Here is an 18,674-nt window from a genome sequence, read left to right as displayed (position 1 = left end):
TTTCCCGTGCTAACAGACACTGTAAATTCAAGTGTGAAGGAACCATGCCTGCACAATTATCTTCTGTCACAGGAGTTGCAATCTGCATCATTAGCCAGGCATTAATGTTGGCAGAAGAACAAGACAGGAAGAGGCAGTGTTTAATATAAACACCAGTAAATGACAGCAAGCCTGCGTGCACAGTTTAACATCCTTTGGTTTTTTTTATCATTTCCACATTGGGCTTTACTTATTACAGTTAAATAAAACATGTAGCACAATTAGAGGAATGTAATAAAGATCACTCTATCTATCTTATAAGTGCATATGTCTGTTGCGGTATAAGCATATAGGATGCAAGCTTTTTTAGATAAGCGTGTTGAAGGTGGTTTAATACAGGTGCTATTTCCTGTGGAGCATACAGTCAACTGGCTTATGAAGGTTTTTTAAAAACAACAACAACAACAAAATAAAATAAGTACTGCAAAAATCTGAGAATGACAATGGGGTTGTATTGGGAAAACACATACAACACCTCTATCATTTTATTCTCAGCTATCTGAAAAGAACTGAAAATGGCAATTATAGGATTGGAGTATGTTTCTCTTTTTAGGAAATCTGAAATTCCTGGTTACCATAGTGTGGGAGGTTGATTGGAGGCAGACTTTGGTAATCTTTCAAAATATGGCACCCTTTGCAAGGCCAACATTTGGCACCCCAAAATCTTCACCATTATGGATCATCTCACTTGTGTGCCCCCATGGCTCAGCTCCCAGTATGGCAGAATGGCTCACACCACCTTAAATCCTGCACTGGGTTGATATTAAAGTAATGAGAAGATCAGTTCTGCAGCAGTATATCTTTGTCACTGCCACCCTTGTCACACACACCCTTCTTTCCCAAGCAAAAATGCTAGGGAATCTGGAATAGGGTACTCTACATTAATGACACATTGTTGACATGTTCTACAAGAATTTGGCTCTTATTTAATGTGCAGACATAGAGACGGCACTCATGTGGCATCTGAATTTTGTACCTACTTTAAAAGTTGCAGTGGATACGTCTGTTAGCTGGGAAAGCCATAGAGGGGGCAACTAAGTAACAGTGCAGTCAATTACCTGCCCAGATGCGTTGGGTGCAAAGCATTTTCCAAGTCAAAGAAAATGTTTGATGAGATAAAGGGAAGCAGTTCATGGCAAATGGCAAATGTGTGGTGGAGGTGGAGGAGGAGAGAGATTAATTCCCCTCTTGAATGAGAAGTGTGTTTGAGACTGACAGATGGGCTGTAAATACTCAGAACCAAGGACAGGAGCTGAGAAAGAGACAGTCTGGTGATTGAAGTGTGATTGTGATTGAGGTAGTATGTTTCCTAGCCAAGGTGACAGGTTTTTTGTGTGCTGGGGTTGAAGCGAGGAAGGGGAAAGAACTCAAGCCAAGGGTGCTGCACTTCACATCAGCCTAGACTAGGGCACAATCTTTAGACTCGATAAGTGATATCCGGGTCCCATAGGGGTTATCCTTGCAGGTCAAATTCACTGCCTGCTTTTTAAGTGAGTTGTTGAAGGTGCAAGAAAGGTGAAAAAGCTCTTTGTTCCCTGCTACAATCATTGAGCTCTCTAGCAGCGTTGACTGTGGCAGCCATGTGACTGGAAGTTAATCACGCAGTGGTGAAATGTGGCCAATGTTGATCATGAGAACAGCCACTACACATCAGTAGCAATTCGGCCCCAAAAGTAGGCATAACCTAAGAAAGAGAAAGTGGGAGGGGCATTTCAGATCTAGAAGAATTTCTGTACATATTCCCTCCATATGTGTTGCTTTGCTGTGCAGATGTAAACTTATCATAATGGCTTTGTTCAACACCATACATCATTCATTCATTCTACTACTACTACTTCTACTACCTGGCACACCCTCTATTGTTACTTTTAATACATATTATAAAATGTTTGAAATGCTAATTCACCAGTTCAGGATTTGAGAAATGGCTACACAGGTTTATCTCAGCCATTTAAATAAGATTCTGGGCAAACCCCTGTAAATATAACCCATGGGTCAAAGAGCAGGGACAGGTTCAGCATTTAGAGATTTTCTTCTTTTATATTTGGTTCTAGCTTGAAGACACCCCCCCCCAAAAAAAAACCAACAACCTAGAACCCCAATCTGGATGTCTGGATAGCTGCTTCTGCATCCTCTCTCTCACACCTGAGAGATGGCCAAACAACCATATTTTTAAAAAGTTCTTAAAAAACCCAGCAGTATTTGCAGCCAGAAGATTGTAGATACATAGATATTCTGAACTTCAAAACTTCCCATTTCCTCCCAAGGTCTAAATGCACAGTTGAAAGTCTATTTCCTTTGGCCCGTTTCATGGAGTTGGAGTCCCTTGCTTGCTCTGCCAATATGCAAAAATTGAGAGTGTATAATGGGGGTGGCTGGGAATCAAGAGCATTGGAAAATGGAAACATTTGGAGCACTGCAATCGATCCTGGTCCAGCAGGTGGCAGCAGAAGGCTCTAAGAATTCCTACAATTTTTTTTTAGAAACTTGCAGTTCCTGATTTTGCCAATAGAAAATTGAGAAAATGAATCCAGCTGCTAGGATATCTCAACACTTCCCTTCCGGCCTGAATAGTCTTGGGTTTCAGTGTATGTGATTCCCAAAGGAGAACTATTAATCATGTGAGTATTCATCACGTTAATGGGAAATTGTGCCCGGTGGAAGCCAGTCCCCTTCTTAAGACAGAGTTTAACTTGGACCTATGGCAAACTAAGCTCCATTTCTTATGCACCTGTTGAAGGGAGCCAAACATAAATTTATCTAGATACGTTTCCACCTTCTTCATGCTTCTGAACCAAATATTTCAGAGGATCAAGCTGGGAAAGTGGACTGGAGACAAAGCAAAGAATTTTCATTTCCCAACAGGAGTTCAGAGTCCCAGAAACACTTAGCCTCTTTCAACCTTGGTTCCCTCTATGTTGTTGGACTGCAACTCCCATCACTCTGGAACACTGGTCCTGCTAGCTAAGGATGATGGGAGTTGTAAAAGGTTGAGAAAGGCTGTTCTAAATGGTGCTGTTTATCCTACAGGGATTATACTCTCTGTATTAACTCCCTGTACATAGAGCAATGAAAGATGCTCACCTATCAGCAGCACACTCCCTCCCCATACACACACACCTTAGAAAAGTCAACCCAGAATTCCCATTAAATCTCCCTATAGTCGTGGCCCAGCAAAAGCTCCCTGTTTCCTGACACTGAGCAACTTAGTGACCTGGAATGTCTGCCTGATATCTTGCTAGACTTTCTACTGCATCTATCATATCATATGGTTTATTTATTTTATGCATTGTACCTCACTCTGGTATCTGTACAGGTGGGGGCAGTATATTTATATTTTCAAGACAATTGTGTAGGCTTTGTCCTACTTGCCATGTCTATAATTCTGCATCAGCTGCAGGACTGCAAACTGACTCTCTCACTCTGGCTTTTATTCCTCTCCCAATCCAGCTCAAAACAGTACTTTAGTTCAGCTTGCTTATGCTTCTTCCTTCCCCTTGATTGCTTTCTGCACTTTCTTTATTTGCCCATACTGGCTTGCTTTGCCGCAAAGTGTATTTATTGCTAGCTAGCACACATAAATGCTCAGACATACATTCAATTACCTTTGAACAATTTCCATTTACTTTCTATTTTTTGCTTTCCCCCTGTTCAATTTCACCAAGCTCCTGCATTCTCCTGAGTGTGTTCAACTGACATGCACTCTTCTTCTAGTTCTTCTTTAATTAAGGGCTTGCACTAAATTCTCATCAGTGGGATTCAGTGGCTATCTTGTTTATACATCTTGGGCTGGGAATGTAAGCTTACCCCCCAAAACAGAGCAAGCGGTGATGGTGTTTTGGTTTGGTTTTTTCCATCTACCATTGCAAATTATGCATAAAATCACTTTCCTGCCATGCATCTTCAGAATTGTTTTTGTCCAGACATGATTTCCAGTAGTAGGGTCTAGGAAACACACTATTTTGGCAATGTTTTCTCGCCCATGTATTTGCTCCAGCACTCCTTTCCTTCTTCACTCATTCAGTCTAGGCCTAGACCTCAAAATATCCTTGCCGGTGGATATGACAACACTGTTTTGATCATTTGCTCTTGACTATATCTGAACTCTGTCCATAGTCACATCTTCCTTAAGGCAGATGGTGGCCCAGGAATTCCTCGGGAGACTACACAATTTGAGAGGAGCAAGAGGATTCCTGGAAAGAATGAACTATAAAAATATTACTGGCCAGGAAATTATAACTACTTGGGGTGGGGGAGACAGGATTTAACAACTGCTTAGGAAGTCTATAAGGTTATGACAGGGGTGGGAATATAAGGGGTGGGGCTGAATCAGAACATCGGTTTGTTTAGCTTATTCTGAGTGAGGGCATGACAACTTGCACAACTTGTGATCTACCAAACTGAACGCAGCTGATCTGCAATGTACTTTAGTCTGCATTTGGTGACAGTTAGTACTGATACCTCACAACCGATTACTGTGCTGTTTATTTTTGTTGTTTGATACTATTTTATTTAACTCGTTGATTTTAATAGGATTTTGTATAGTTTTAATACACTGGAAACCATTTTGGTATTTTCCTATAAATGAAAAGTGGTGCGGTAGGTATACATATTCTCTCTCTCTCTCTCTCTCTCTCTCTCTCTCTCTCTCTCTCTTGTGTTATAGTCTGCCTCTCAAACCCATGCTGCATCTTTCCTTGTTAATGGGCACAATCAGAACTACAATTGTGCTTGGTCAATATGTAGCTCTTCAGATTGCTTACTTGGCAGGTGCCCAGGATCTAAGCAGGGAATGGAAGCTGAGGCTGGGGAAATCTATGGGCCTTGAGGGATTGGAGCTGACAGTGTTACTACTTCTCCTCCAGTCAATTATTTTCCTCCAGCCCCTTCTAATACCCCATTTTTATAATAAATTATGGATTACTTACATAAAAGCTTTTTAGAAAAAACAGTGCTGTTGTACCAGGATTTTGTCGTATAAAATTCTAATCTGCCATAACTCATGGGGCAAGCATCCCTCAGCAGGTTCTTTCTCTCTTCTTAGCAACGCAATGCATTTAGGGTGGGGGGAACCAACACACCTGAGGACAAAAACAACACCTAGAACCCATTGGTAGATATGGTTACAGTGCTTTAACATTTGCAGCTGGATCTTAATCAAAACTAAATCATGCTGCAGTCTTATATACCAATACCTGTATGATCTATGAGCTGCATGGGTATCTTCAGGAATTTTTCCAGGGGTGAGCAAAGTGAAAACCGGGGGGGGGGGGGTTCCCAGGGATGCACAGGGTAGTTTTCATGGCTGGGAAGCTTCAGTCCCAGAAGCCAAATGTGCCCCTTCAGGCCTCTACTTTTGTCTTTGGCTACACTCTCCATTGGCATTCAGGTCCCATAAACTTGCCCACGCGAAAATGTGGCCCTCAGACCCTCAGAGGACTAAAGCCCCTTGGTTTAATCCTCTGACTTTTTCATTATTGCCTCTTCCTCATTTTGCTCGTCTCCTCTTTCCCCAATAACTCTACTCTGACTAACCTTGCAGATCACCCCATGTAATTTCTCCATTTGCCCTTTGCCCATTCTAGTTTGAACATCATGAATACTGCTGTCTATGCCCCTCTTCACCTTTAAAGGTGTCTAGAGTAATATTTTAACCTACTGCAGTCCTGATAAGCACCTAATAATTTTGTTCGGGGCTATAAAATAGGTTTTGCCAAGTTCCCATTTGCTTCTTAATTCATTGGAACTGTGTTGAGTAGAACTTTCAGCTGAATTCCAGCTATCCATTGCATACAGAAGCACTACATTTATGTAAGTGATTAAGATGCAATATCAGTTGTTGTTGTTGTTGTTTTAAAAAAAATCTAAACTGGCACTATTACTGAGATGCCTGAATGCAACTAATGTTCCTAAAAAACGCTGAACTCCCTCAGATAAAAGATGCAGCACCTTAAATTAGGCTGAAAAATCCTGACCTCTGCAAACCTTGTTTTCATCCCCCTCATCACATACATTGATGCTATATGAATAATATCACTAGATCTCATTCAGATGCAACGTATGGTGCTGTGGACTGAAACAGCTCTCTGATTGTAATTAATCCCCAGAACAATTCCTTGCTCCCAATAAATATTAACAGACATCAGAGATAAACGAGGAGAGATAACATGAATGTTGTGAAGGAGAGAACAGTAATGCTGGTAGGTTCTCCCCCATTGTAATTTTGACCTTCCCTTGAAAAATAAAGTTTCCTTAGTCCCCCTTCCCTTTGGCCCCTATTTGCAGCCAGAGAATTACCAGAGCTTCTGCCTCTTTGAGTTATTTTCTTCTCACTGATAAAACCTTAAATCTTTTTAAAAGACTGCTTGTTTTAATTGAAAAATTTCAATCAATCTACACCCCCCCATCCTAAATAGCCCCACATGCAGTAAATAATCCGTAGTGAGGCTTTCTGCAGTAAAGAAATAAATAATTCTGAATCTGCTGTATCCTACTTGATCTCCAAGCTTTAAATCACTGTGGTTTGCACTGAGCTCAGCCAAAATACTAAACACACTGGAGCATGACTATTACTTAGGGACTGCAAGTCTTTTTTTAAAGGTACAGCATCAGAGGCTGTCAACCTTTCCCCCAGGGGAGCTCTATCATGATAGAGCCTGCTGGTTCTGTGCAAGCAAATTGGCTTCCATGCCACTTCATCTGCTCTTAACGTTAGGGGTGAAGAAAATGCTTTAGACATAAGAACAGGTGGGCTGTAGAGCAAATACCTCTGGGAAGTTGCAGAACAGCCTTCCCAAAAGGTCTCTAAGAAGAGAATGGATGGCTGTTAATCAGGTATTGTACAGTATAAGGCTGGGAATCCTGATTTGGCAGGGGGTCAAACGGGATAAATTATGGGAGCCCTTCCCTTGTTGTGATTGCATGACAGCAATATCCAACATCCAACGAGAAGACTGAAAACCTTTCTACTTAATTCAGCCCAGGTCCTCGGACATCAGATTTCCTTACTCTTTTCCAGCAAATCTGATCCATTTCAATTTGGTGTGCCAAGTAGCGTTTACTACGGTAATTCTTCTCGTTTCTTTGTGATGCATTGTACCAGGCAAGGCATTTGAACATTGCCCCTGGTTTGCATGGATTGTTCGTATTTGTTTCTTCTGTGTTCAGAGTGTGGTTGCATGAAGCTGCACCCAAACTGACATGTGCAATATGAGTTCTGCTTAAGGTAATATCCAAGTCCCTCATCCTGTCAGTGCAAGGATTTCCACATGAGCATTAGGGCTCCCCTCCCCGCTGCATGTAACCTGCATGCTCTCTATATCTGTTCTGGAGCATTGGAGAAAACCCCATAACAGATTAGTGGACATGCTGATCTGAGAGTAAATCCTATTAAATTCAATGGGATGGTCTTCTAAACAGGTACAGTATGTATAGGAATGTGCTGTAAAGGGATCCATTTCTGATTCAGCTTGTAGACAGGTAGTTGGAAAGCAGTCTGTGCCATCATCTTGACAGAACATAATTTTTGAAGTACAATTTATAACCCTTTAAAATACGTTGTGGGAACAGCTTATATTCTTTTAGAAAGAATCTGTATTAAATCACTGGGCAGTGAATTGTATCTCCTTTCACATAGATATAGAGCTATTGATGCTGGCAGTGCTTTTTCTGGGGGGTACTCAAAGGTACACAGTGCTGGCACCTTCATACCCCCCCCCCCATGTTAAAAGTGTGTCACTCCCTATAGCAACTTCATGGTGAGTACTAGTACCTTTTTCTAAAAAAGAAAGAAAGAGAGAAAGCACTTGATGTTCCTGAGTTTTCTCAGCTTGCTAATGTACATGCTGAGAAGAAGAATAAAGTAGTCTTTCTTGGATAGCACCACTGCAGACTACAGGTGCAGGACCACATGTTTGAATACAGCCCACTATTGAAAACAAACAAGCTATATCTGGACACTTCTGTTGTTCTCCATATCAGTTGCAAATTTCCTTTCTTTAAAGGGTCACTGTGAAAATTCATTAGCATTTATGTAATGCATTGATGTTGTCTTCACAAATCTATGCATTTTGATGCACACTTTACTCAAATAGATGCATTTTTTTGTACACATTGTCTGGCGAACTGCATTGCAAAATTCAGAAAAGTGCAGATAGCTGTCCTCCAGTTCACTTTTTGCTTCAGGCAGAGCAAGTTACGGTAGGCAGGTTCACCTTCAAATGTGAACTCAACCAATTTTGTCCCCCATCCCTACAAACAACTATCTGCAAAGAAAAAATTAGCACTACACAGAGAAGGCTAAGCTCATTCACAAAACTAGCACATTAGGAAGTTGACTAGCTTGGACCATTCTCTTTGATATTCTAATTTTCTACCTGCATTCCCAAGTGTAGGTGACCATTAAGGGGGGGGGGGATTGCATTTTGAAGCTGAGAAAATATTCAGCCAGATAGTGGGAAGAATTGTTTGGTTTGCTAGATGGGGTGTGTGAGAGGAGAGGATGATTTATAATGCTCATTTAGTGCAACTGTGATGAAAGAGACGTACAAGACAGAGTTTCAACTCAGGAAAAGCTTCCATAGTCTTGAACATCAGTACCCACACACCTAAGGACCTATTTCTTAATGAAACCGACAAAAATATATTCCTAGGCCATAGTTGCATGAAAGAGAGGAAATTCTCTTCTTGATAAACGCCACAATTTCTGTAATGGAAAACTGACTTTCTAGCAAAGTTGGCATACTCAGCAGAGCTGTATCTTGTTGTTGGCTTTTTCCTCTGTATGCATCTCCCTCCCTCTTCCTCCTCTTTTTTCATAATTTAACTGCTTGCATAAAACAAAGAAGCACACAGGTCTGTCAAATGATACCTCCAGTCTAGAAGGTCATAGTTCTTAATCCTCTTAGGGGGATAGACTTGGATGAGTTCCATAACTAATAACCCAGCCAATAGCATTTCAGGCTGATGGAGGTGCTGTCCTCTAGAAGAGACATAAAAGTTAAGATCCAATCCGTTTGATGGAGACCCCCAAAGGACTTATCAAATATTGAACGGCGCTGCTAACTGGCTTTGCCCTTGTCAAATCCTTATCGCGGCAGAAGCCTCACTCACTGTAGCATAGAAATGACACAACAGATCTTATTAAAATGAGATTGTGGCTTTGAAAGGAGTCTTATTATTTCCAATAATTGCCACTGCTTTGCAAAACGGGGGGGTGGAAAGTCAACCCACAATCTTGAAAGCAAAATGACCCCACATTTTAAGAAGTAAAACAAGCGCAAGGATGGATCATAGTGTGACTGGTCTCTGCAGTGGCAACATTATTAAATGATCAGTGAGCTATTAAAGCTACAGTGCTTAGTATCTCCCCTAAAGACTCATAGCGCTAACAGGTTTCCAAATTGAGGTTTTTATTGCTGGAAGAAGGCTCTGTGTGCAGTTCTTGAAGCTGCGATTACAGGGAATGGTTGTGAGCAGACTGACACTAAACAGGAGCAACAAATCTTCTTGAGTGAAAACTGGCAATGGATGACTCCCCAAAGTGTTTCAATATGACAGCAAAGAGGACTACAGAAGTGGAAAGGATACTGCATAATAAGAAACTGAAACTAATCAGAAATATGGTGTTTTACTTGGATTTAAATAAAGAGCAAGGTTTTACGCGCCTTTATCTGACCAGTTGGGATGGGTAAAAATGGGTAATTGATAGCGTTACAGGAAATTTCACCCACCATTAACTTCAAATGATATCCTTTCCTAGGGGGCTAAGGTTTCTTATATTCCTTCCAAAGGTATTGAAATGTAGCCACTAGCAGAGGAGAAACTGCTGCCACTTCTGTTTTTCCAAGAGCTGGTCTTTCACCATGTCTTCTGGGCCAGAAAAGAGGAAGGAATACTAATCCAATAGCCATCACGAGGATGGTAATGACAGCAGGAACCAATGTTCTGGGGAACACCTCTGGAAAATTGAAATCCAGGAAAGCAGCCATTGTTAGTTCCATTGAAGGAAGCACTGCATTGGGTCAAGTAAGGTTCTCTCTCTCTCTCTCTCTCTCTCTCTCTCTCTCTCTCTCCTGTGGCATAATTTCATAGATTGCAAATGCAGGATAGTGTAAGAGGAAAAACTGAAAAGTCAAGCAAAAGAAAGAAAAAGGAACCAGTTGAAGACATTGCTGCGATTATAGTGGACAAAGAGTCCCTGTACAGTGGATTTTAAGAACCATCCTGCCTTTTTCAGCACCCTTATTTCATTTGTTACCACCTCAACTGATTAGAGGACAGAGACACGTGAGCGCATCTGAAGTTGAGATAAGAGAATCATTACATTAGTAAAGGTCCAAAGCCTTTATCTCCTTTGCATGTGAGAGATGCATTTGTCTGCAAAAAGTGACTGAGAAACATCCCAAGATCAAGTTTTTTCAGACTACCAATGCAGCTTTCTGCAGGAGATCTATGAAGTACTAAATACCTGGAGCCAATGATAGATGAAACAATTGACATCTCATATGCACCTACATCAAATGTAGTTAAGCTGAAATCCGGAAAAAGAATAAATGAAACAGGTGCTGCACAGTGTATCTGCAGGACTTTAGAAAAGGTTTTGGTCACGGAGACTTGTGCTACATTAAGAAGCAGAGTAATAATAATAATAAATACCTTCTGAATGATATCATGAATGTTTTCTTTCTTTTTAAAAAACTTTCCCATCAGCCCCAGCAAGCATATTCAAGGATGATGGAAAATCTGGAGGGCCACAGGTTCTCTACCCCTGCCTAGATCTTGGGTTAGGTCCCTCATGACAAACAGTGGTTGGTTCTGAGCTGACATCAAACATTACTTGAAGTGATTAGTGTCCTTGTTTTAAATGAAAGCTCAGTTATTTCCAAAAGTGTGAAGTCTTGTTCTTACAGATTTCCATGATGTGATTCCCCCACCTACAGTCAGAAGTGGTACAATCCAGACTCAGGTTTACCCCCCTTATGAGAAATAGCTTGATTCAAGGTGAAACCCGGCACATTCGTGCTAATAAAAGTTGATTCTGAATATATATATAAAAATGTATTTCTACTACTTTGTCTCCCTTTGCCCCAGTTGAATAATAATCCTGCATGGGCTTCAGGGTCATTTCTACAATTAGACTGTAGCTCATTTACAAACCTCTTGGATTAGTTTCTCTGTATAATACTTCCAGCTTTCAGCCACAGAGCTAAGACTTTACATGATTTCACATTAGTCATCTTCTCCATTTGAAGAAAAAATAATGAGCAGAGATATTTCCCCCCACAGAGTGTGAACTCTGCATCTTAAATTCATTTGTTTTGATATCCCTAATGTGAGTAGGCGGGTAATAACAAATGCTTCATTTAGAAGTTGGCATCTTTACATAAGATGCCTGGAAACCCTGAAATGTTATACTTCTGGAATTTCCCACTACTGGAAATTGCATCAGGTAATTACTGATAACTGCATTTGTACAAGACACAAATAGATTTAAGTTTCAGAATGGCCGAAAAGCTAATAATATAATGTATGTGTGCATAAAATGGAAGTGCATACAAAATCATGGACAATCATTGGTGTTTGCTGAAGGGTGATACATAATCAAGCTGTACGTAACATTCCCTTTCAGGAGTTGAGAATCCTCTTTAGAGTAGCCAAGTCACATGAGTGTGCGTGAGGTAATTCAAGTGGGAGCATATGTTACAATTTTAGCAACATATTATTGTTTGGTTTGAACAACCCAGTTATGACACTTGTAAATCTGTTAATAAATATTAAGGTCAGATCTATTGGAGTATTAAACTCAAATTTGCTTATGCATCGTATCTCTGTAATTTACCTTTGCAGCTGGTTTGGATTTTAAAAAACCCTTTTAAGCATTCTCCTTAATTAGACACTCACAGATATGAAACTAGGAAGGAATGTGGCCAGAACCTTTTTGGATTACTACAGGCTAAACAGCATCACAGAGAGACCATTGGCACCAATCTCAAGTACATGGTAGGTTTCAAAATGCATCTGGCTGCTTTTTTGAAAAAGAATTCTTTACCTTTTTTAATGTAATTACAGTAAACTTGGTCAGTTGTGTACCTAGCAAAGCCATCCTGATATAGCATGAAATCTCCAGAATGTGGTATCTATGTTCCTGAATGGCAGTGATACAGTGGTGTGTATGTGATGGAATAAATGATGAGCTTGCTTTCCAAAACTTTTTAAAAAAATCTTGCTAGTATTATTAAAAACTCAGTTTGACTCCCTGGGTAACAGCTTCTTCAGGAAGAGCTCCTTAAAAACCTCCAGGGATACATGCACCTGCCTCCCTAATAACAAATTACTTTCCTAAGCTTTTTGAGTTCAGTAAAAGGTAAAGGGACCCCTGAGCATTAGGTCCAGTTGTGGACGACTCTGGAGTTGCGGCACTCATCTCGTTTTATTGGCCGAGGGAGCTGGTGTACAGCTTCCGGGTCATGTGGCCAGCATGACTAAGCCGCTTCTGGAGAACCAGAACAGCACATGGAAATGCTGTTTACCTTCCCGCCGGAGCGGTACCTATTTATCTACTTGCACTTTGACGTGCTTTCGAACTGCTAGGTTGGCAGGAACAGGGACCGAGCAACGGGAGCTCACCCCATCGTGGGGATTCGAACCATCGACCTTCTGATCAGCAAGCCCTAGTATGTGTATTAAAATGACATAACTGAGAGGGTGAAGGCTATGCTCTCACACATGCACTAATGATTTAAAAGCATTATTGGGAAGTGGTAGGCCAGGGGTGGGCAATCAGTAGAGCCACATTTCATGCATGGTCAGGGATGATGTTCTCTAGCAACGTATGGAGTGCCACAAGTTCTCCACCCCTGAAGTCATGTAGACAAATAAGAATGAAGGTATCTCACTTGAAATAAGTAGATCTGGATCTGGAAACCCCACCTACACCACCATGAGCTCAATGATGGAAGAAATGCAAAATATAAACATTTATTATTCATATGAATATAAATAATAAGTGTTTCTTTGCTACTACAATTTAGACCCTGCTTTTCTGTAAGCTGATATCTGAGGAAGTTTGCCATAAAAAGACTCTACTCCTGCAAAGAGGGGAGGGGTTGTGGGCGGGAGCCGATCTCCGTCTCAAGCAGGGGGCGTTAGCCCCCTGCCACCCACTCACCTGGCTGGCGCACCAAGCCCACGGGCAAGCACCCAACCAGGTGGCTTGGAAGGGGCGTGGATGGCAGCTTAACTTGCTGCTGCACCAGCCACACGAACTCGCTTGCCATAAAACTATAAAACAGTACAAAAACACATCTTCCAAGAAAAAACTGCAACAGACAGAAACAGTGACATAAGGTCACAATTGCTTACAAATTTGCTGGAATGATGTAAGCTTGACTGCCTACCTAAAAGAGGGCTGTGATGGGGCAGGAATACCATTCTTGGGGCACTGTTCCACAGTCTAGGCACCATATAAAAAGATCTTGTCTCTTGTGCACCCTCACCACACCTCTGAAGACAGCAGGTCACACAGAAGGGGCTCTACCATTGAGAGGGATTCACAGACAAACTCATATGGAATGAGGTGATTATTGAGACTGATGAAACAAAACTACCAGAGTGCGAGAATGTGGGGTGGATTATTGAATCTCCAGCTTTTGTGCATTTTCACGATGCCACTATCGTTTCTTTCACTGAACCTGCACTCGGGCTGCAACACCTCTGCACCTTTTACTTTGCCCCACCTCACAGCCCAGAGTGATCACAGATGCATTGTGAAGCAGTAGAATTTGACAAAACAAAATACATTTCTCTCGGCTACACAATCTTTGATGTGTTTGTATTACATGCAGCTCATAGTCCATCCATATGCAGTCAGCGACTACAGAAATACTGAGCAAATCATATTTCGCCTGTAAACAGATAATTCTGAAATCTTTCAGTGATTACATCAGCTGTATTTCTTACACTAGAATCGGCAAGATAAGATCAGAACATGTCCCTCTTTCTATTTTAGCACAGTGCTTTGAGAAGGGCCTGGCCCTGGTAAATCTTTGAGCCTGAGCACCATGCCTGCGCTGTTAAGACACCACAGCAGGTAGAGAAATAGCCTGCCTGTGAAACGCTTCAGTTAATTGGAAAACAGGCTTTCTGAACCATTTAGTAAATCCAATTTAATTAAATGTCATCACAGACTGAGAGTATTTTCATAAAATACACATTCTTCTACTTCTGATGATAAGGCAGTGACTCGAGTATTAAGGTTTACATTTCAGCAGCATAAGATGCCACACATATTTTTTTAAGAAGCTATTTGTGTGAGGTAGAAAGGGGAAAGTCTATTGCTTGAGTGTCATAATTTTGTCATTTTGCCCCTAGTTAGTCAATACGAAGTGATACCAGCGTGTGAGATCAAGGGAAATATTTGGGCTTTGGGGGAACCTTCCTTCAGATTCCATAACCTGGATCTGAAACCCATTCCCCACATCACAAGTGCCATGTCCTGTGAAAAACATCTGTACATTCCTCTAGGACCATCATGAGTGCCTTTTTAACAATATCTGTGATATCACTGAGGAATAGGCACAATCCTGTGACCCATCTCCATAGCTACAGTTTATATCAGTGAGTGAGTGCTGACTTGATTTATCACACAAGTTCTCATGCAGTCTTTTAAAAACAAAGAAGGGCAAAATCAAGAGCAATGCTGTATCATTTCGGGGATTTTAAAAAATCTGTTCATTGTAAGATATGCACTGCACCCTCACATTACCAACAGAGCCATCCTCAGGTCCATCACCATTCTTTGTTCCTAAGCATTTCTTCTGTTGAAAGGTTATCCCTCTATCCCTCTATTACATGTATTAAATTTACATTGCATTTTTTTAACATTACATTTGTACAGCAATTGCACTGCTCTTGCAGGAGTGAGGCCCGTGCCATTCAGCACGACGAGAAAAGCTGTTCCAATTGATCTAACACACACACACACACACACACACACACACAACAAGCCTATAGGAAGCTGCCTCACACACATGGCACTGTCCCCCCACCCTATTCAAAGCAAGTGTTGCTATCTGAGATGCTCTCTTGCATTGCATTATCCCACCCCTCCAGAACAGATTATCAGAAACCTTTGGGGCTGCAGGGGGGAGAGGTAATTGTCAGATACTTTCCCTTCACCCCCATTAGCAGATTCTCCAGTTACAACACTACTATGACCACCAGTTGGATTGCACCCATAGCCTTTGCTGTCTGCTATCTTTGCATTTTCATATACTGTCCACTGACATCCACTTGAAAGCCCACATCACACTCCCATAGGTCAATGTAATTTGGGGCAGGGGAGAGATGCTGGAATCCCAAACAACTTAAGTCTGATTTTGTCGAGCAGTAAATTGCATGAGGAATGGAATAGCTATTACCGTTTAAAGGCAAATTATATGTTTTGCCTCAGAAATTAATTTTTGTTTCCCCCCTTGTCTATTGATAATTATAATCTGTCAGTTTTACTCCTACATGCGTCTGCACATTTTAATTGCAGATCTCAATGCTTGTAGCTGCTGCTGGAGGCAGAAAAATAAAACCCTTTCAGTTTTAAACTGTGACACATTTGCGTGGGCTCGGTGAAAGGGATCCATTTACAGAAATCAGAGAGATTTGCATTGCTTGGACAGCCTCAAGCAGAGGGCTCACCAAAATACCCTATTACAACAATTACCCTGTCAAGGGCTTTAGAAATCAAAATGCCGTCTGGAACAATGCAGCCCCATATTTTGCGCACAGGCTGCATGGATGCAGATGCAGCAAACACACAAATTGAGGCTGTGCCTTTCGGCAGAAGCACAAGAGAAGGAAAAGTTGGGCAGTTAACCTCTTCATCTCAGCAGGAGGAGCACCAGGAACTGTTCCGACCCATGCACAGCCCTCTATGTAATGACAATGCCTCTCTCTTTGAGATGAATAATCTTTGGCTAACAGGCAATGAAATCTCTGCTTTGCATCGTACGGCTAAAGTTTCAGGTGTCTCAGTTTAGCAGGGATAACCTACATGTTCTGATCTCTTCCCCAAGAAAATTTCCACCCACCCATCAACTTGATTTTAAATAAGTCACTGTGTTTTCCCCTCTTCTTTCATACTCCGCATACCTATGTTATCTGATGCTGCGAGATCATACATAATGAAGGAGCAACCTTTTAGAAAGTGTGCTTCATGTGTTTATCTTAAGCCATAAGGCTTATGGTGCTGCCAATAAATATCACCTCACTAATCATATTACTTTAAGTTCTTACTGTGGCAAGCAAAGAAACTGGTACAAAATATTGGTACAAGGCCAATGAGGGGTGTGGTCTGGAGAGAGTCTCAGATTCTAAATATAGAAGCCTGGAAGGCCGTTCCCTGCCCCTCTTCAGGATGGAATCAATATAAACTGGGAGGATTTCATTTGCAATATTACAGAAGTTAAAGCTGCCCTTTGGGAATCTAAGTCACGGTTAGCAGACTAGGTGCATCCTTTACGGGTGTTGATTTGCTTCTAGCTTGCTGTGGTATTCCATTTGCAAATAAGACAAGTATTACAAAGACACCACAAGTCTTCTGTGTTGTGCTGTCCTGTGTTGTCTTGTTAAAAGAAAACTGTGAGTGCTATCCCTGTAACAAGAGACAGAAGGAATAAATTGTATAGCTAGAATAGCTTTCTCTCTGTGTTTGTTCAGTGCCTGAATAGGACTCATTTTGAGCTTTTTAAACAAATTATATCTTTCTTTGGGATTTTCCTGGCAGCAAATAATTGTGCTCTGAGATTCTTCCCAAGTATTTTCATAGGATCATTCCACATATGCAGCATTGTCAACACTGGAATTTATTTTACCAGTATATCTTCTTGTCTTCACTTGTTGGCAGGAAGGACAAAGCATCTTCCAATAGATGTTCCTACCATCGGGCTCAAGGGAATAATCAACCTTCCACTAAGACCGAGAAGAGAACTCAGCCAACTCTTAAGGAACCCACGCACTCATCATAAAGCGATAAACCCTTCAGAGAAGCTGGAACAACAGAACTGGATTCAAAATGGCTTCCCTTTCTCTTTCCAGCCAATCATTTTTGAAAGGGGGGGGGGAGATGCTACTTTACTTGCAAATGCTACTGTTGATTTTGTTATTGGTTGATTAATCACTAGCCTTTTCCCTCAAAAGCAAACCAACAGATTACTTCCTGCCATGTTAAGAGCTTTTCGAAGCACTCAGCAAACCGAAGAAAGCTTTCCATGATGCCGGGTAATTTCTACATTTATTGCATAAGACATATATCATTTGCAAGTGTTAAAGGGGTTAATTCACATGGATACAGGTCCTGGCAATATTCCCTAGGACACTGTGATGTGTCATCTTTAATATCTAAAGAGCGGATGATATCCAAGCTTGTGTGGACAGGAGTAAATGAATCCCTCCCCTCCTTTCCTGTTCCTTTCAGTACCAGCACCATGCCCCTTTGATCTGCTCTGGAGCATCCCTGAAACCTCCAGAAAAGACTGAGGAATCAGGTGCAGAATTTTCAGGGGGAATAGGGGAGAGAGAAATCCTTGTGGGAAAAGGGAAACTCCTGTAATACATTCACTGAATGCCAATGTATCTACTCTTGGCTCCTCTGGAATATACGCAAAGTAATGACTCGCAAAGACAGATTGATAATCAAAATGACCTCTTACCAGTATGGATTAAAAAGCAGGCAGAGGGAGCCCTGTGCGTGAAACTACTGATACTATGTTTGAGTTTTGTAAGGTTTCAGTTGAATATTTTCAAAGTTGTTTGATGTGTGTCCATTCAACATGTTGATGGAATCAAAATACTTGCAAAGTTTGCTGCTGCTGCTTTCTGAATGGAGTATGTTATGTTATGTTACTTATGTTATGGTATGTTATGCAATGTCATGTCAGTCTTCAATTTGGTGCCCTACAAATGTTTTGGATTAAAACAATTGTACTGTCTCAAGCTGATGGGAGTTGCAATACAAAGCATTTGGAAGACACCAGGTTGAGGAAATCTGTGTTATGTTATATACAAGACCAGGTGAAATCTGGTCACTTGCTCTTGGATAATTTAATAAAGAGTTAAATGCAACTGTTGCTTTTATTTTTTTATTTTGGTCCATGCTCATGTTTCTTCACTGACAGGCTTACTTAGTTACGAAAGGCAAATAAGAGCTTTACTGCTGCTGCTTTTCACTTGGTTAGATTAGATTTATTCAATGTATGTATGACTTCACACGAAAGCAGTCCCAAAATAATTTACAGAGAATATCCATAATATACAATAAAAAATCCACTAAAACCAAACAAATATGCTACAAGTGTTCACCCCAAAAATCACCCAGCAGCATAAAATAACTTCCCAGCCACATTAAGGATGAACACCAGAAGAAATGGCCAAACCATCGATGCTGTCCAAATGCCCAAGAAAATAAAACTGGGTTTTCCAGGTGCCAGGAGGACAACACCGTCGATGCCAGGTGAGTCTCCTTGGGGAGGGAATTCCAGAATCAAGGGGCCACCACAGAGAAGGCCTGTTCTCTCATTTTCACTCTCTGCACATCTCTTCGGAGGTGGACACAGAGAAGGGCCTCAGATGTTGATCTCAAGGTC

General features: G+C 41.2%; 1 protein-coding gene across 1 annotated transcript in view; it reads left to right on the top strand.

The window, feature by feature from the left end:
* Positions 1-18,153, top strand: part of BEND5 (BEN domain containing 5) — a 736,551-nt gene extending 718,398 nt beyond the window's left edge. Inside the window, exons 12-13 of the mRNA XM_083742456.1 lie at positions 11,943-12,039; positions 16,937-18,153. Of these exons, the coding sequence (XP_083598582.1) occupies positions 11,943-12,039; positions 16,937-17,057 (218 nt within the window). The 3' untranslated portion in view covers positions 17,058-18,153. The remainder of the gene's footprint in view (positions 1-11,942; positions 12,040-16,936) is intronic.
* Positions 18,154-18,674: the final 521 nt, after the last annotated feature.

This window comes from Podarcis gaigeae, assembly GCF_964106915.1.
Source record: "Podarcis gaigeae genome assembly, chromosome: 6".
NCBI lineage: Eukaryota > Metazoa > Chordata > Lepidosauria > Squamata > Lacertidae > Podarcis > Podarcis gaigeae.
The sequence above is the reverse complement of the archived record's forward strand: the minus strand, read 5'-3'. Positions and strand labels throughout refer to the sequence as shown.